This window comes from Heterodontus francisci, chromosome 6 (genome assembly GCF_036365525.1).
Source record: "Heterodontus francisci isolate sHetFra1 chromosome 6, sHetFra1.hap1, whole genome shotgun sequence".
Classification (NCBI taxonomy): Eukaryota; Metazoa; Chordata; class Chondrichthyes; order Heterodontiformes; family Heterodontidae; genus Heterodontus; species Heterodontus francisci.
In genome coordinates this window covers 39,918,253-39,937,604 of record NC_090376.1, presented here as the reverse complement: position 1 = coordinate 39,937,604, position 19,352 = coordinate 39,918,253, and the positions used below count along the sequence as shown (strand labels likewise).

At 43.7% G+C, this 19,352-nt stretch overlaps 1 protein-coding gene across 5 annotated transcripts in view; it reads left to right on the top strand.

Annotated features, from left to right (window-relative positions):
- LOC137371258 (protein furry homolog) overlaps positions 1–19,352 on the top strand; it is a 532,970-nt gene that overhangs the window by 99,042 nt on the left and 414,576 nt on the right. For all 5 annotated transcript variants that reach the window (XM_068033517.1, XM_068033516.1, XM_068033514.1 and 2 more), the window contains exon 3: positions 3,780–3,833. In XM_068033517.1, the coding sequence (XP_067889618.1) occupies positions 3,780–3,833 (54 nt within the window). The remainder of the gene's footprint in view (positions 1–3,779; positions 3,834–19,352) is intronic.

Genomic DNA, 19,352 nt, shown 5'->3' with positions numbered 1-19,352 from the left:
GAATATGGAGATAGTGTGGGGAAAAAGGCACTGAAGTGGATGATCAGCCATGATTATATTGAATGGCGGAGCAGGCTGAATGGCCTATTCCTGCTCCTATGTTCCCAAAACAAGCCTGGGGCTATATTTTAACTACCAAACCTTATTATAGATCAACCATGATCTTGTTGAATGGTGGAACAGGTGTGAGGGGACGAGCGGCCTACTCCTACACCTAATCCGTATGTTTGCATGTCCGTATAATCTCAAAAGAGGATTTCCCACCCACCAGTCTGACAGAACAGTAAATGTGTCCACTTTGGGAGCATACCCTCCAGTGGTTCAGCTGGAGGCCTATTTTAAGCGTCAATGCATCTCTTAAAGCACTTCTGTCTCGCCTATGTTTTGCTGAACAGAGAAAGGGAATAACACAAATGCCAAGGACCAAGCCCTCAGAATCTCTGAAGCCTCTTTGAGGTCCTGCTGGAAGAGATGAGGGAGAGCAGAGAAGTTCTTTATTCCAAAATTGGAAGGAGGGTGCCGAAGTGTGAAGTTTACCAGCCTGGAAGGAGGTGACAAGAGGTGGTCAATTCCAAGAGTGTCACCCACGGGATTTAGATTCAATGTAAGAAAAGGTTCAATGTGTCCAGCAACTATATGCCAGTCAGTTTAACCTTGGTGGTGGGAAAGCATTTAGAAACAATAATCCGAGACAAAATTAACAGTTTTTTGGCCGTGTGGATTAATTAAGGAAAGCCAGCACGTATTTGTTAAAGGCAAATCGTGCTGAACTAACTTGATTGGGATTTTTGGTAAGGTAACAGAGAGGGTTGATGAGGGTGATGCGATTGATATGGTGTATGTGGACTTCCAAAAGATATTTGAAAAGTGCCACATAATAAACTTGCCAGCAAAGTTGAAAGCCATTGAATAAAAAGGACAGTGGCAGCATGGATGCAACTTGGCTGCGTGACAGGAAATAGAGAGTAGTGGTGAACAGGAGTTTTTGGATTGAAGGAAGGTATACAGTGGGGTTCCCCAGAGAACTAGGTCCACTGCTTTTCTTGATATGTATTAGTGACCTAGACTTGAGTATACAGGGTGTAATTTCAAAATTTGCAGATGACACAAAATTTGTAAGAATTGTGAACTGTGAGGAGGATAATGATAGACTTCAAGAGGATACAGACAGGCTGGTGTAATGGCGGACGCATGGCGGGTGAAATTTAATGCAGAAAAGTGTGAAGTGATTTATTTTGGTAGGAAGAACGAGGAGAGTCAATACAAATTAAAGGGTACAATTCTAAAGGGGTGCAGGAGCAGCGGGATCTGGGGTTATATCTACACAAATCGTTGAAGGTGGCAGGGGAGGTTGCGAAAGCTGTTAAACAGGCATACTCTTATGATAAACTGCATAAAACACTGGTGCAGCCTCAACTGGAATACTGCATCCAATTCTGAGGCGTCTAGACAGAGTACATAGGGAGAAACTGTTCTCATTGGTGAAAGGGTTGAGAACCAGAGGACACTGATTTAAGGTGATTGGCAAAAGAGCCAATGGCGACATGAAAACTTTTTTATACAGCAAATGGTTAGGATCTGGAATGCCCTGCTTGAGAGTGTGGTGGAGGCAGATTCAATCGTAGCTTTCCGAAGGGAATTGGATAAACACCTGAAGAAAGAACATTTGCAGGGCTAAGGGGAAAGGGCAGGGGACTAACTGGGTTGCTTTTGCAGAAAACCGGCATGAACAGAATGGACCGAGTGGCCTCCTTCAGTGTTGTGACCATTCTCTAATTCTGTGATTCATGTGTTGCCCTCCCTCAGGATGTCAGCACTTCTATTCTCTCGCCATCCCCATAACCATTACCAACCATGGTGCTAGAAAGTCAGCTCTGGTCAGACTGCTCCAGCATCTGCCATATTTATAAAATCTGTGGCTGGACCCTCAGATGCTCAAGCATTCAGGACTTGCCAGTCACAAGCATATCAAAGTCCCCCATGTGAGCAACACCATCCCACCACCAGCTCTTCTGAAGCCCCTGGAGATGCACATCATCGGAGAAGCAGAGTAGGGGCCTAATGAAATTAAATAATAATCAGCTGACATTGTCAGTTTCCCCAATGCAATTTTCATGTCAATATGTGCTGTTTCCACTATTTCTTCAACCCACCCACATACCATAGGCAGCACAGATCAAAGTTAGGGGCAGGACCTGTACTGCCTATGGAACATAGGAACAGGAGTAGACCATGCAGCTGCTCGAACTTGTTCCAAGGAAACTGAGAAAGACTATTTCCTCTGCTTGGGGAGTCAGTAGCTTTTTTTTATTCCTTTGTGGGATGTGAACATTGCTGGCAAGGCCAGCATTTATTTCTCATCCCTAATTAACCTTGAAAAGGTTGTGGTGAGCCACTTTCTTGAACTGCTGTCATCCATGTGGTGTAGGTACACCCACAGTGCTGTTAGGATTTTGACCCAGGGACAGTGAAGGAGTGGCAATATATTCCCAAGTAAGGATGTTGTGTGACTTGGGGGGGAGTTTGCAGGTGGTGGTGTTCCCATTTTTTAAAAATTTAAGGTGGCCTTTATACCCCAGGCCCCTTTTATTTATTTTATGTCGGTGGTGGGGGGGGTGGGGGGGTGGGTGGGGGGGGGGGGGGGGTGTTCCCATGCGTCTGTTGCCCTTGTTCTTCTAGGTGATAGAGATTGCGGGTTTGGAAGGTGCTGTCAAAGGAGCTTTGGCAAGTTGCTGCAGTGCCTCTTGTAGGTTTGTATACACTATGGGTCATCAATTTAAATTCCTCTCTGAAAGAGTAAGGAGACACGGTAGGATAAATCTGGAACAATTTGCCACAAGAAATACTTAAGATCGGGACTATTCCATCATTTAAGGGAAAATTGGACAAACATTTGAAGCAAAGGAAGACACGGGTTTATGAAGATTGAGCAACATAGTAGCATTAATTTTGGATTGTTCTTGCAAAGAAACAGTACAATCGCTGAATGTCAAATGATTTCTCTGCTGTAAAACTCTGTACCACCAGCCCAGTACTGGTCTTGCTGTTGTTTAGTGGCAGTACAGCAGGAAGGCAAGGAAATTGTTTAGTTACTGCAGATCCACCCCAGACCCATCATTTAAATGTAGCAAGAAGGTCTAAGGGCAGCTGGCCAACATCCGAGCTGGTGGAGAGGCAGGAAATTTTGTAGGGCAGTTTTAAGGACAGGGATTTGACAGTAAGTCAATGTTCAAAGCTTCAATGTTGTATTACCCCAAAACTGTGTGAAATCAAGTGCTTTAATATAGTAAAATCCAGTCCATGGTGTGCTTCTGGGGAGAAATCCAATACTATGGTTAATTATACATTGACACATCTTTATGATGCCATCAGGTCTGCTGCCCAGCTTCCTTTGAGAATCGTAGCCTCTGCACGTACCAATCGTCTACCGAGCCAATGCCTGGTCACCTGTGTAGGTGTATGACCACTGCTGGGTGGGCAGAGAGCACCACACTTGCAGCCTGACCAAGTGGTGGCACAACACCAGCAATTATAGTATAACAGTAGCAACTAATTTTGCTGGACACCAACATTAGTGTGATCTTTTTAATGTCAGGATATTCATCACTCATTTAAACAGCTTGCTGGCAAATTTTAATTACATTCCAGAACAGTTTTGAATGTTGCATTTTGTTTCAAATGTATAGAGGTACACAGGAACTGTGTTACCTATCAGTGTTCTCCTGATAATGATTTACTTAGTGCATTTGTGATGACCTCTGTAACATTTTCTGTTACAGGAAAAGCCATTGACAAAATCCTTGCAAAGGGGAGAAGACCCACAGTTTGATCAGGTAAATAAAACAGAATAATTAATAAATGTTTGATACATTTGTTTTAATATTGAAGGCTTTTATTTACGAAATAATTAAATGTGCAATGTGAAAACGCATCAAAAAGCAGCAAAAAATAGTACAAATTTTGCAACACAATTGAAGAGATAACCATTGTTGTAACATATCTATACACAGTATTTAATTAAGTCATGCCATGTGGGAGTAACAACAACTTGCATTTATATTGTGCCTTTAACATACAATAATGACCCAAGGTGGTTCACAGAAGTGTAATCAGCCAAGAGGATGCTGAGCCACACGAGTTATTTGACATAGTGACTAAAAGCTAGATCAGAGAGCTGGGTTTTAAGGAGGATCGGAAGGTGAAGAGGCAGAGAGACTTAGAAAGGGAATTCCAGAGCACAGAGTCAAAATAACTGCAGGAAATTTTCAGTGATTGAGCGAAGGGAATGGGAGATACAGGTGAGGCCAAAGTCAGAGGAACAGAAAATTCTTGGAGCGTTGTAGGGCTGAAGGAGGTTACAAAGATAGAGAGGATCAAGGCCATGAAGGGATTTAAACACGAGGACGATCATTTTAAATTCAAAGCATTAAGGAAACAGGTCCCAGTCGTTACAACTGAGGCGAGAGGAGTGCACTGTCTTTTTCTAGTTCTCCTTCTCCACAGGTTATAACATATATTTAAATGTTTACCCAGTTACCAATACGGCCATTCATGCACCCTATTTTCTATTTCAGAACAAAATACAACAACCAGGTTTCTTTGATAAACAACAAAATTATCAATTTATTATAAAACAAGACGTATTCAGTAAAGATGCACCATTAACACACAGATTGAAATATGAAAGTTCCCTTCTACCTTAGCCCCTCACACACGCAGACACACACACACACCAGTTAACGGAAAAATAAAGGAATTTCTTTGCAGAGATCTTTTTACAAAAAAAAGGACAAAAAGTAATACTTTGGCCTAATACTTGTTAATTCTTGAAGGAAAAGGAGAAGATTTGGAATGATGTCAGTTGTCCTTTTATTCTGGTGTCCCAAATATACGTAGATGGCTGTCACTGGGATCTTTCTGGAGCAGTTCTCTTCCGGTGACATTGAGGATTAGTCTGGTAGGCTTTCCAGGAGAAATATGGCATCAGGGGTTTCAGCCACCACAAAAAACTCTCAGGGCTTTGCAGAGAGGTGGAGAAAGGACAGGTGATGTCTTATCTCTCAGCAGGCTGACCTCCAACTAACAAAGCAAGGGATGTGACTAGTGGTGTTCCGCAGGGATCAGTGCTGGGACCTTTGCTCTTTGTAGTATATATAAATGATTTGGAGGAAAATGTAGCTGGTCTGATTAGTAAGTTTGCGGACGACACAAAGGTTGGTGGAGTTGTGGATAATGATGAGGATTGTCAGAGGATACAGCAGGATATAGATCGGTTGGAGACTTGGGCGGAGAAATGGCAGATGGAGTTTAATCCAGACAAATGTGAGGTAATGCATTTTGGAAGGTCTAATGCAGGTGGGAGGTATACAGTCAATAGCAGAACCCTTAGGAGTATTGACAGGCAGAGAGATCTGGGCGTACAGGTCCACAGGTCACTGAAAGTGGCAACGCAGGTGGATAAGGTAGCCAAGAAGGCATACGGCATGCTTGCCTTCATCGGTCAGGGCATAGAGTATAAAAATTGGCAAGTCATGTTGCAGCTGTACAGAACCTTAGTTAGGCCACACTTAGAATATTGAGTGCAATTCTGGTCGCCACACTACCAGAAGGATGTGGAGGCTTTGGAGAGGGTACAGAGGAGGTTTACCAGGATGTTGCCTGGTCTGGAGGGCATTAGCTATGAGGAGAGGTTGGAAAAACTCGGATTGTTTTCACTGGAACGACAGAGGTGGAGGGGCGACATGATAGAGGTTTACAAAGTTATGAGCGGCATGGACAGAGTGGATAGTCAGAAGCTTTTTCCCAGGGTGGAAGAGTCAGTTACTAGGGGACATAGGTTTAAGGTGCAAGGGGCAAAGTTTAGAGGGGATGTGCGAGGCAAGTATTTTTACACAGAGGGTGGTGAGTGCCTGGAACTTGCTGCCAGGGGAGGTGGTGGAAGCAGATTCGATAGCGACGTTTAAGAGACATCTTGACAAATATATGAATAGGATGGGAATAGAGGGATATGGGCCCCGGAAGTGCAGAAAGTGTTAGTTTCAGCAGGCATCAAGATTGGCGCAGGCTTGGAGGGCCGAATGGCCTGTTGCTGTGTTGTACTGTTCCTTGTTCTTTGTTCTCTCTTGAGCACTATAAATCTTGACTTGTCACTTCTCTTGTAAACAACTCCCATAGTCAGAAGACACCTGTTGTTTACTTAGCTGAAGACATGTGACATCCAGTAAATGTTTTTAAACAGAAAGTTCAAGTTCCAACATCCTTCCGATGACCCTTTCAAAGAAAAAGTCCAACATCGATGGAATCTCCTCAGTCTTCCAGATGAATCCATCTTCACAATTTTGGCACACAAGTTCTCAAAAAAATTTTAAAATGCAAACACTTCCATAACACAATGTAAATCGGCAAGCACAGGTGTGTTGGGTGAGAAGGACTTGGTATGGAGTACAATATGTGCAGCAGAGTTTGAATGATTTGATGTTTATGGAGGGTGGGAAGTGACCATGAGATAATTGAAGTTAAATAAAACTATGGACTTTAACACAAGGGTTTCAGCAGGAAATAGGCTCTAATCGATGTTGACGTGGGCAATGTTACAGAAGTAGAAGTAGAACCTTTGTGATGGAGAGGATATGGAGTATGAATCTCAGCTTAGGGTGAATTAGGATGCCATGGTTGTGAACAATCTGATTCAACCTGAGGCAATGACTGTGGAGGGGGATAGGACTGATTGCAAGGTTATAAAGTTTATGTTGGAGTCTGAAGCCAATGGCTTTGCTCTTCCCAATGTTTAGCTGAATGAAATTGCAGATTATCCAAAGCTGCACATTGGACAAAGCAGTATGACAACAGAGAGTCAGCGGAACGGGAGAAAGGTGACAGCGAGGTTGTACTGATGAACTGAACATCTGTCTTTGGATTATGTTGTCAAGGGGCAGCAAGTAGATAAAGTAGAAGAGGAGTCCAAGGATATATTTTTGGGCCAATTCAGAAGTGCAGAGGTGGGACAAGAAACCCATAAGAACTAGGACCAGAAATAGGCCATACAGCCCCTCAATCTTGCTCTGTGATTCAGTAAGATCCTGACTGATCTACGTCAATTCTGTTTTCCCACCAACCCCATGTCCATTAATTCCCTTAATGTCCAAAAATCTATCGACCTCTGTTTTAAATATACTCAGTGGGAGAGGAGAGCATTCAAAAATCGCGCAAGAACCTTGGAGATTCGGAGAGGAGAGCATTCATAACGTGCCAGAATCTCAGAGATTCAGAGAGAAGCAGCGAGAGAGGAAAGCATTCAAAAAGTGCGCCAGGACCTTGGAGTTTCAGAGAGAAGCAGCAGGAGAGGAGATAATTCAAAATGCATGTCAGAACCTCAGAGATTCGGGGAGAAGCAGCGGGTGAGGAGAGCATTCAAAAAGTGCGCCAGAACCTCGGAGATTCGGAAAGAAGCAGCGGAAGAGGAGAGCATTCAAAAAGCGCACCAGAACCTCGGAGATTTGGAAAGAAGCAGCAGAAGAGGAGAGCATTCAAAAAGCACGCCAGAACCTCGGAGATTCAGAGAGAAGCAGCGGGAGAGGAGTGGGAGTTTCGGAGGCAAATCAAAAATCGAAAAGTGACGTCTCAATCAACAGAGAGTGCGGGGAAAGCGAAAGCAGGCCGAGTGAGTATACCAGTAAGCTTTTAATTGAATGTAAATTAATCAAATATAAAATAAGACTTGATTGATTCATTAGTATAAAAACTAAGGCAGATTTTATAATTTATCATATTTCGAGAGAGAGAGGGATCAGCAGGGAGCATATTGTTTCAAATTAGGAGCTGGGTAATTATAATTTTTTTCAATCGTGCTAGTGTAACAGTAAGTGTTATAATAAGAATATAAACACAGAGCGGGACTAGAAGTATTAAGTACAATTGATTGTTCAAACAGGTACTTTTAATTTAAATCAAACATAGCATCAAACATCCAAATATTTAACATCCAAATTAATTAATTAAATAGATGTGTTGCAGCTGTAGTATGTGGGAGCTGGTGGATGCCAATGCGATCCACGGTGGTCACATCTGCTGAAAGTGTTAGCTGTTCGAGGGCCTTCAACTCAGAGTTGATGAGCTGGAGTCTGAGCTGCAGACACTGCAACACATCAGGGAGGAGGAGAGTTACCTGGACACTGTGTTTCAGGAGACAGTCACACCCCTTAGATTAATTACATCAAATTTGCACCATGGTCATGGACAGGGGGGTGTGACTGCGAGTGAGGCAGGTATGGGGATCCAGAATTTAGCTTTGGAGGAGCCTCAGTCAGTGCCCTTATCCAATAGGTACAAGGTTCTTGCTCCTGGTATGGACAAGGGCACAGACTGAAGGGAGGATGAGCGATCTGACCATAATACCGTGGTTCAGAGTGCCATTCAAGTGGGGGAAGAAAAGAGAAATGTAGTAATAGGGGATAGCATAGTTAGGGGAATAGATACTGTTCTCTGCAGCAAAGACAGGGAGTCCGGAAGGCTGTGTTGCCTACCTGGTGCCAAGATTAAGGACATCTCTTCTGGGCTGGAAAGGAACATGGAGTGGGAGGGGAAGGATCCAGTCGCCGTGGTCCACGTAGGTACCAACGACCTCGGTAGGACTAGGAAAGAGATTCTGCTGAGGGACTATGAGCAGATCGGGGCTAAATTAAAAAGCAGAACCTCAAAGGTAATAATCTCCGGATTACTACCTGAGCCACGTGCAAATTGGCGTAGGGTAAATAAGATTAGAGAGGTAAATGCGTGACTCAAAGATTGGTGTGGGAGAAATGGGTTCCGATTCATGGAGCACTGGCACCAGTAATGCGGAAGGAGAGAGCTGTTCTGTTGGGACGGGCTTCATTTGAACCATGCTGTGACCACTGTCCTGGCGAATCGTATAACTAGGGTTGTAGATAGGACTTTAAACTAATTAGTGGGGGGGGAGGGTTCAATTGAAGGGAACTTTTAAAAATCAACAAGAAATGAGAAAACGGCGCAGGGTAGTGAAGAAGTGAGTGGTAATCAAAGTGCGACAGGAAGGGGCAGAAAGTATAAGTAGAAGAGTGCAGCAGAAATTAGAACCAGAATGAGGAATAATGCTAAAAAGTCAAAGCTTAAGGCTCTTTATCTGAATGCACGCAGAATTTTTAACAAGATAGATGAGCTGACGGCACAAATAGAAATAAATGAATATGACTTGATAGCTGTTACAGAGATGTGCTTGCAGGGTGACCTAGACTGGGACCTCCACATTCAAGGATATTCGACGTTCTGGAAAAATAGGCAAAAAGGAAAAGGAGGTGGGATAGCTTTGTTAATAAAGGAAGGTATCAGTGTGGTGGTGAGCAGTGATATAGGTGCAGTAGATTGTGATGTGGAATCAGTTAGGATGGAAATAAGGAATAGCAAGGGGAAGAAGTCACAGGTGGGAGTCGTCTATTGGTCCCCAAAGATTTGCCTTACTGTCGGACAAAGTGTAAATCAGGAAATAATGGAGGCATGTAAGAAGGGCTCTTCAATTGTCATGGGTGATTTTAATCTGCATATTGACTGGACAAATCAGATTGGCAGAGGTAACATGGAAGACGAATTTGTAGAGTGCATCAGGGATTGTTATTTAGAGCAATATGTTGCAGAACCTACCCGGGAACAGGTTATTTTAGATCTAGTAATGTGTAATGAGGTAGGATTAATAAGAGATATCATAGTTAAGGATCCTCTAGGAGGTAGCGATCACAACATGGTAGAATTTCAAATTCAATTTAAAGGCAAGCAACCCGGTTCTCAAACCAGTGTCCTCAACTTAAACAAGGGCAATTACAGACATATGAAGAAAGAGTTGTCTAAAGCAGGCTGGGAAAATAGACTAAGGGGAAGGTCAGTGGATGAGCAGTGGCAGACATTTAAGCAGATATTTCATAACGCTCAGCAAAAATTTATGCTGGTCAAAAAGAAGGACTCAATGAGAAGGATGAACCACCTGTGGTTAACGAAGGCGGTCAAGGAGAGTATCCAATCAAAAACTAAGGCATACAAAGTGGCAAAAACTAGTGGTTGCCAGAGGATTAGGAATTTTTTAGAAGCCAGCAGCGGATGACTAAAAAGCTAATAAGGAGGGATAAAATTGATTATGAAAGTAAATTCGCAAGAAATATAAAAAGAAACAGCAAGAGCTTCTACGGGTATATAAAAAGAAAGAGAGCAGCTAAAGTGAGTGTGGGACCCTTGGAGGATGCGAGTGGAGAATTGATAACGGGGAACAGGGAAATGGCAGATAATTTAAACCAATATTTTGCATTGGTCTTCACAGTGGAGGACACTATAAACATCCCACAGATATCAGATAAACAAGGAGCTAATGGGAGGAAAGATCTTGGAACAGTCTCTATTACGAGGGACAAAGTATTTGACAAACTAATGGGACTAAAGGCAGACAAGTCGCCAGGACCCGATGGCCTGCATCCAAGGGTTTTAAAGGAAGTGGCTGCAGAGATAGTGGAGGCATTGTTCAAAATATTCCAGAACTCACTGGATTCCGGGACGGCCCCAGCCGATTGGAAAACCGCTAATGTGACGCCCCTGTTCAAGAAGGGAGGGAGACAAAAAGCAGGAAACTATAGACCAGTCAGCCTAACATCAGTCGTTGGGAAAATGCTAGAGTCCATTATTAAGGAAGAAATAGCAGGATATTTGGAAAAGCTTAACGCAATCAAACAGAGTCAACATGGTTTTGTGAAAGGGAAATCATGTTTGACAAAACAAAGTTGATAGAGGGGAACCAGGAGATGCAGTGTATTTGGATTTCCAGAAGGCATTCGATAAGGTGCCACATAAAAGATTATTGCACAAGATAGGAGCTCACGGTATTGGGGGTAATGTATTAGCATGAACAAAGAGAACAAAGAACAGTACAGCACAGGAACAGGCCATTCGGCCCTCCAAGCCTGCGCTGATCTTGATGCCTGCCTAAACTAAAACCTTCTGCACTTCCGGGGACCGTATCCCTCTATTCCCATCCTATTCATGTATTTGTCAAGATGCCTCTTAAACGTCGCTATCGTACCTGCTTCCACCACCTGCCCCAGCAGCACATTCCAGGCACTCACCACCCTCTGTGTAAAGAACTTGCCTCGCACATCCCCTCTAAACTTTGCCCCTCGCACCTTAAACCTATGCCCCCTAGTAACTGACTCTTCCACCCTGGGAAAAAGCTTCTGACTATCCACTCTGTCCATGCCACTCATAACTTTATAAACCTCTATCATGTCGCCCCTCCACCTCTGTCATTCCAGTGAAAACAATCCGAGTTTATCCAACCTCTCCTCATAGCTAATGCCCTCCAGACCAGGCAACATCCTGGTAAACCTCTTCTATACCCTCTCCAAAGCCTCCACGTCCTTCTGGTGGTGTGGCGACCAGAATTGCACGCAATATTCTAAGTGTGGCCTAACTAAAGTTCTGTACAGCTGCAGCATGACTTGCCATTTTTTATACTCTATGCCCCGACCGATGAAGGCAAGCATGCCGTATGCCTTCTTGACTACCTTATCCACCTGCATTGCCACTTTCAGTGACCTGTGGACCTGTACGCCCAGATCTCTCTGCCTGTCAGTACTTGTAAGGGTTCTGCCATTTACTGTATACTTCCCACCTGCATTAGACCTTCCAAAATGCATTACCTCACCTTTGTCCGGATTAAACTCATCTGCCATTTCTCTGCCCAAGTCTCCAACCAATCTATATCCTGCTGTATCCTCTGACAATCCTTATCACTATCCGCAACTCCACCAACCTTTGTGTCGTCCGCAAACTTACTAATCAGACCAGCTACATTTTCCTCCAAATCATTTATATATACTACAAAGAGCAAAGGTCCCAGCACTGATCCCTGCGGAACACCACTAGTTACATCCCTCCATTCAGAAAAGCACCCTTCCACTGCTACCCTCTGTCTTCTGTGACTGAGCCAGTTCTGTATCCATCTTGCCAGCTCACCTCTGATCCCGTGTGACTTCACCTTTTGTACCAGTCTGCCATGAGGGACCTTGTCAAAGGCTTTACTGAAGTCCATATAGATAACATCCACTGCCCTTCCTTCATCAATCATCTTTGTCACTTCCTCAAAAACTCAATCAAATTAATGAGACACGACCTCCCCTTCACAAAACCATGCTGCCTCTCGCTAATAAGTTTGTTTGTTTCCAAATGGGAGTAAATCCTGTCCCGCAGAATCCTCTCTAATAATTTCCCCACCACTGACGTAAGGCTCACCGGCCTATAATTTCCTGGGTTATCCTTGCTACCCATCTTAAACAAACGAACAACATTGGCTATTCTCCAGTCCTCTGGGACCTCACCTGTAGGCAATGAGGATGCAAAGATTTCTGTCAAGGCCCCAGCAATTTCTTCCCTTGCCTCCCTCAGTATTCTGGGGTAGATTTCATCAGGCCCTGGGGACTTATCTACTTTAATGCTTTGCAAGACACCCAACACCTCCTTTTTGATAATGAGATGACTGAGACTATCTACACTCCCTTCCCTAGGCTCATCATCCACCAAGTCCTTCTCTTTGGTGAATACTGATGCAAAGTACTCATTTAGTACCTCGCCCATTTCCTCTGGCTCCACACATAGATTCCCTTCTCTGTCCTTGAGTGGGCCAACCCTTTCCCTAGTTACCCTCTTGCTCTTTATATACATATAAAAAGCCTTGGGATTTTCCCTAATCCTGTTTGCCAATGACTTTTCATGACCCCTTTTAGCCCTCCTGACTCCTTGCTTAAGTTCCTTCCTACTGTCTTTATATTCCTCAAGGGATTCGTCTCTTCCTAGCCTTCCAACCCTTACGAATGCTTCCTTTTTCTTTTTGACTAGGCTCACAATATCCCTCGTTATCCAAGGTTCCCGAAACTTGCCAAACTTATCCTTCTTCCTCACAGGAACGTGCTGGTCCTGGATTCTAATCAACTGACGTTTGAAAGACTCCCACATGTCAGATGTTGATTTACCCTCAAACAATCGCCCCCAATCTAAATTCTTCAGTTCCTGCCTAATATTGTTATAATTAGCCTTCCCCCAATTTAGCACCTTCACCCGAGGACTACTCTTATCCTTATCCACAAGTACCTTAAAACTTATGAAATTATGGTCACAGTTCCCAAAATGCTCCACTACTGAAACTTCGACCACCTGGGCGGGCTCATTCCCCAATACCAGCTCCAGTACGGCCCCATCCCTGGTTGGACTATCTACATATTGTTTCAAGAAGCCCTCTTGGATGCTCCTTACAAATTCTGCCCCATCCAAGCCCCTAGCACTAAGTGAGTCCCAGTCAATATAGGGGAAGTTAAAATCACCGACCACTACAACCCTGTTACCTTTACATCTTTCCAAAATCTGTCTACATATCTGTCTACATGGACTGAGGATTGGTTAACTCACAGAAGACAGAGAGTCGGGATTAATAGGTCTTTTTCAGGTTGGAAAGACGTAACTAGTGGAGTGCCACAAGGATCAGTCCTAGGGCCTCAATTAGTTACTATCTATATTAATGACTTGGAGGAGGGGGCAGAGTGTAATATATCCAAATTTGCTGACGATACAAAAATAGATAGGAGGGCATGTTGTGATGAGGACATAAGGAATCTGCAAGGGGATATAGATAGGTTGAGTGAATGGGCAAAAACTTGGCAGATGGAGTTTAATGATTAGATTAGATTAGATTAGAGATACAGCACTGAAACAGGCCCTTCGGCCCACCGAGTCTGTACCGAACATCAACCACCCATTTATACTAATCCTACACTAATCCCATATTCCTACCAAACATCCCCACCTGTCCCTATATTTCCCTACCACCTACCTATACTAGTGACAATTTATAATGGCCAATTTACCTATCAACCTGCAAGTCTTTTGGCTTGTGGGAGGAAACCGGAGCACCCGGAGAAAACCCACGCAGACACAGGGAGAACTTGCAAACTCCACACAGGCAGTACCCGGAATCGAACCCGGGTCCCTTCAGCTGTGAGGCTGCGGTGCTAACCACTGCGCCACTGTGCCGCCCTAATGTAGGAAAGTGTGAGGTCATGCACTTTGGTAGGAAGAATCAAAAGGCAGACTATTATTTAAATGGAGAGAGACTCCAAGAAAATGCAGCACAGAGGGATCTGGGTGTTCTTGTGCATGAAACACAAAAAGTTAGCATGCAAGTGCAGCAAGTAATTAAGAAGGCAAATGGAATTTTGGCCTTTATTGCTCGGGGGTTGGAGTTTAAAAATAGGGAAGTCTTATTCCAACTGTACAGGGTGTTGGTGAGGCCGCACCTGGAGTACTGTGTACAGTTTTGGTCCCCGTATTTATGAAAGGATATAGTGGCATTGGAGGCAGTTCAAAAGAGCTTCACTAGGCTGATTCCTGGAATGAAGAGGTTGGCTATCAAGAACGGCTAAACAGGTTAGGCCTTTATTTAGAAGAATGAGGGGTGATCTTATTGAAACGTAAAAGATTCTGAGGGGGCTTGACAGGGTAGATGTTGAGAAGATGTTTCCACTAGTGGGGGAATCTCGAACTAGGGGACATAGTTACAGAATAAGGGGACACTCATGTAAAACTGAGATGCGAAGAAATTTCTTCTCTCAGAGGGTAGTGAACATCTGGAATTCTCTACCCCAGACAGTTATGGAGGCTAGATCACTGGAAGTATTAAAGAGGAGGTAGATAGATTTTTGAAATATCAGGGAGTTGAGGGCTATGAGGAGGTGGCACAAAAGAGGAATCGAGGTCTGGGGCAGATCAGTCGTGATCTTATTGAATGGCTTGAGGGACCGAATGGCCTACTCCTGCTCCTATTTCTTTTGTTCTTATGTTCATCGTCTGAGCATCCATAGCCCTCTGGGGTAAAGAATTCCAAAGATTCACAACCTTCTTAGTGAAGAAATTTGTTCTTATCTCAGTCCTAAATGGCTGACCCCTTATTCTGGAACCATGACCCCTAGTTCTCGACTTCCCAGCCAGGGGATACAGACTCTCAGCATCTACCCTGTCAAGCTCTCTTAGAATTAAACTCCAGAGAATGTAGGCCCATTTTACTCCATCTCCCCTCTTAGGACAACCCTCTGATCCCAGGAATCAATGTAGTGAACCTTGATTGCATCTTCTCTGAGGCAGGTATATCCTCCCCTAGGTAAGGAGACCAAAACGCAGTACTCTTGGTGTGGTCTCACCGAAGCTCCATTGTCAGGCAAACCCAGCCCGCCCCGCCACCTACCAAGACTGAGGCACACATGATTTTGCCACATGGACATTAAAACTTAACAAGTGCAAGCCCCTGACTGGAAAGACATTTTTGCATAGTAACAGATGGTGTTGAAACAATGGGGACCCAGTAATTGCTTCTCCCATACACATAAGTGGTCAGGCCAGTTTTAGTCGCATGACTAACTGGCTGTTGCAGAGGTTTGAACTGAGAGTTTTACATTGGAGAAAACAGTACTTGAAATCAGAAAACTCCTGTCTCCTGGTTTGAGAAGACCTCTCCTCTCCTGCCTGCTTATCTCTCAGGGCACTGAAACCATTGAAGACACGTAAACTCAGAGAGAAAAATCTCCTACGTGACCCAGGTTTACAAAGAATACTGGTCCCCAACGAAACGCAAGACCATATCTTCAATCAAGGACTACATCGAGCTTGAGAATCAGTAACAAGATATTGCCTCAAACTGTTCGACTGATCTTTTCTTCTGCTCTTTTATGCCCTTATTTGCATGCGTGTATCTCGTGTGCATTCTAGCTTGGGCGCATCATATATCCATAGGCGTTAACCATATTAGAGTTTAAGTTTAAGGTTTAATAAATTTTATCTTTTTTAAACCAAAGAAAGCCTGTTTCTGCTCATTTCTTTGCCTTATAATTGGAAAGTTGTGAACAAGGATTCACAAAGGGGAGCTCAAAATACAGTGTGTTTAAAATTAAACCCTGTTACAATAAAACCAGGTGAAGATAGTAACAGACCCCTAGACACCTTGCTCGGCTGGTTGTAGCACCCATATAATTGCAGCAAGATTTCCTCACTCTTATAGTCCAATCCTCTTGCAATAAAGACTAACATACCATTTGCCTTCCTAATTGCTTGCTGTACCTCATGTTAACTTTCTGTGATGCAATGAGGGACATGCTTTGGCTATGATCAGGTAAGTAAGAGTGGAACCAGGTGAGGACAGTCACACTGAGCTGGACAACAGAGGACTACACAAGATAAGAACACATAGTGTAGGGGGTAACATATTAGCATGGATAAATGACTGGTTAGCTAACAGGAAGCAGAGAGTATGGACAAATGGGTCTTTTTCAGGTTAGCAAGCTGTAACTAGTGGAGTGCCACAGGGATCAGTGCTGGGGCCTCAACTATTTACAATTTATATCATGACTTGGATGAAGGGACCAAATGTATGGTAGCTAAATTTGCCGATGACACCACGATAGGAAGGAAAATAAGTTGTCAAATGGAGGTTAAGAGTCTACAAAATGATATAGATAGTTTAAGTGAGTGGGCACAAATTTCGCAGATGGAGAATAATGTGAGAAAATGTGAACCTGTCCACTTTGGCAGAAAAAATAGAAAAGCTGTATACCATTTAAATGGAGAGAGATTGCAGAACTCTGGGTACAGAGGGATCTGGGTGTCCTGGTACATGAATCACAAAAGGTTAGAATGCCGGTACAGCAAGTGTTTATGAAGGCAAATGGAATATTGGCATTTATTGCAAGGGGAATGGAATATAAAAGTAGGGAGGTTTTACTGAAGTGACACGGAACCTTGGTGAGACCATATCTGGAGTACTATGTACAGTTTTGGTCTTATTTGAAAAAGCATATAATTGCATTAGAAAAAGTTCAGATAAGGTTCACTCAACTAATTCTGGGAATGAAGGGCTTATCTTATGAAGAGAGGTTGAACAGGTTGAGCCTATACCTGTTGGAGTTCAGAAGAATGAGAGGTGATCTTATTGAAATATATAAGATCCTGAGGAGACTTGATAGAGTGGATACTGGGAGGATGTTTCTTCTTGTGGGGGAGACTAGAACTAAGGGACACAGTTTAAGAATAAGAGGTCTCCCTTTTAAGATGGAGATGAGGAGAATTTTTTTTCTCAATGTCGTTATTTTGTGGAATTCTCTTCCTCAGAAAGCAGTGGAGGCTGGGTCATTGAATTTATTCAAGGCTGAGTTAGATAGATTTTTGATAGACAAAGGAGTCAAGGGTTATGGGGGGGGGGCAGACGGGAAAGTGGAGTTGAGACCACAACCGAGATCAGCCATGATCTTATCGAATGATGGAGCAGGCTTGAAGGGCCACATGGCCTACTCCTGCTCCTAAGTCCTATGCTCCTATGAGATGCATTGGTGGATGTTTGTGTGAAGACTGTCAAAGAGATTGAGGAATATGAGAAATGATAGTGCACCAGATCACAGTCACAAAGGATGTAATTTGTGACTTTGATGGGGCCATTTCAGTTCTGTGACAGAGATGGAAACCTAATGAAAGAGACTCAAACATTGTGTTGGAGGTTGGATTGGAACAGATTTAGGAGGTGACAGCACATTCTAGGACTTTAGAGAGAGCTTGGGGTGGTAGTTTTCATGGACAGAGGGATTTTTTGAGGGGCAGGGTGATGACGATGGCTTTGAAAGGGAGGGGACAGTACCTGTTAAAGGTTTAGCTTGGTAGGCAAGAGGAAGATGTGGAGATGGTGCAGAGGCAGCTGAATGGATGGCTGCAATCACTGTTCCTTCTAAGCTGAGTGGTCACATGGCCAAGCAGCAACCCAAAGGTCTCTATACAGGCAGAGCACAAGTTTAAGTTACCAGCAAAAAAACTTTAAAGGTTCTGCGCACATAATGAATAGGCAACATAAAATAAAAAAAATTAGAGGGGGCATTGGTCGCAATCTTCGTGATTGAGAAGTCCATGATCCCTTCACATTTGTTGGATGTAAGGATGGAGATGCAGTGGAGAGGGGTTTAAGAAGATGATTGATAGTGGAGGAAGGAAGTCAGCGGCCATCTTTGCTCTTCAGGATGCTCCTGGAGTAATGAGTGGTTTTGGCAGAAGAGAGTAAGGCCTGATCGTGCTTGATATGGTCCAGACAGGTCTGGCAATGTATGTCTAAGTCACTTGTACGCTTAAGTCTGCACCCCTTGTACTTTAGAGAGTGAAAATGGGAGCCATACGAGGGGGAACAATCTAGGTGGGAAAGAGTAAAGGTTTTGTTGGGGACAATAGCATCAAAGATAGAGGAGGGGGTAGTTGAGCAGATTGTCAGCTTCAGAAATATCATGGTAAATAGAGAGCCAAATCTTAGACAGCTCGCTGCTTGAAAGTGCAATTGTAGGTAACTTAAGGAAGATTTTATTCTGGGGTGGGCACAGAAGGAAGTTAAAATGGATGATGTAGGGAGATGTGTGTGGAGAGGGATACAAGGAAGTAGCTGAAGATGGTCTTGTCTTAGTTAAAACCGTGGAAATACAGATGGCATCTGGTATGGTTGAGGGGCTGGCGTGAACATTGGTTGGAGAGTTTATGTGAAGAGAAAGATTAAGGGAGGAAAGGAGTGCAGGGAAACCAGAGGAGAGAAGACAAGGTGAGTTGGGATTGAGATTGAAATTACTGAGGATGAGGAGTTAATTAGTGCAGAGACTGTGGAACAAAAGGAGGGATTTAACTAAGTGAGAAACCTGTAGTGGGTCTCAGTGGTGGTGGGGGAAGGGGTGTGCAACGCAATAGAAAATGATTATTTTAAAACGAGTTGAGGTTTGAAGTAGGAGAAGGTACTAGAGGAGCAGGGAGATCCCATGGTGATAAAGGCCACACAGCCACCATGGCGTTTTAGGTTGGCTAGTTGGCGGAATGTATAGCCAGATGGGAAGGTGTCAGTAATAAGTATAATGTCACCACCTGTGAGGCAAATTTCCATCAAAGCCAAGATGTCAATGCAATAATCCATAGGTTATACTCCAATACCAGCCAGACAATTGTAGGAGTGGGATGTTGGGAAGGGGAGGAGGAATGGATGGGAAGGGGAGGAGGAATGGATGGGAAGGGGCAATGAAAGAAGGGGAGAGGGAAGAGCAGAATGGAAAGGAGAGGGGGATAAATGGCAATTAAGAGAGAAAGAAGAGGGAATAGATGGCAATGATGGGGAAAGGGAAGGGAAAATGGACTGCATTGATGGGGTGAAGAAGAGGGAGATTATATAACAAAGTGGATGGGAAATGGATGACAATGGAGTGCAAAGAGAAGTAGAAAATTAAGGGAAAAGGGAAGGAATAAATGAAAGCAGA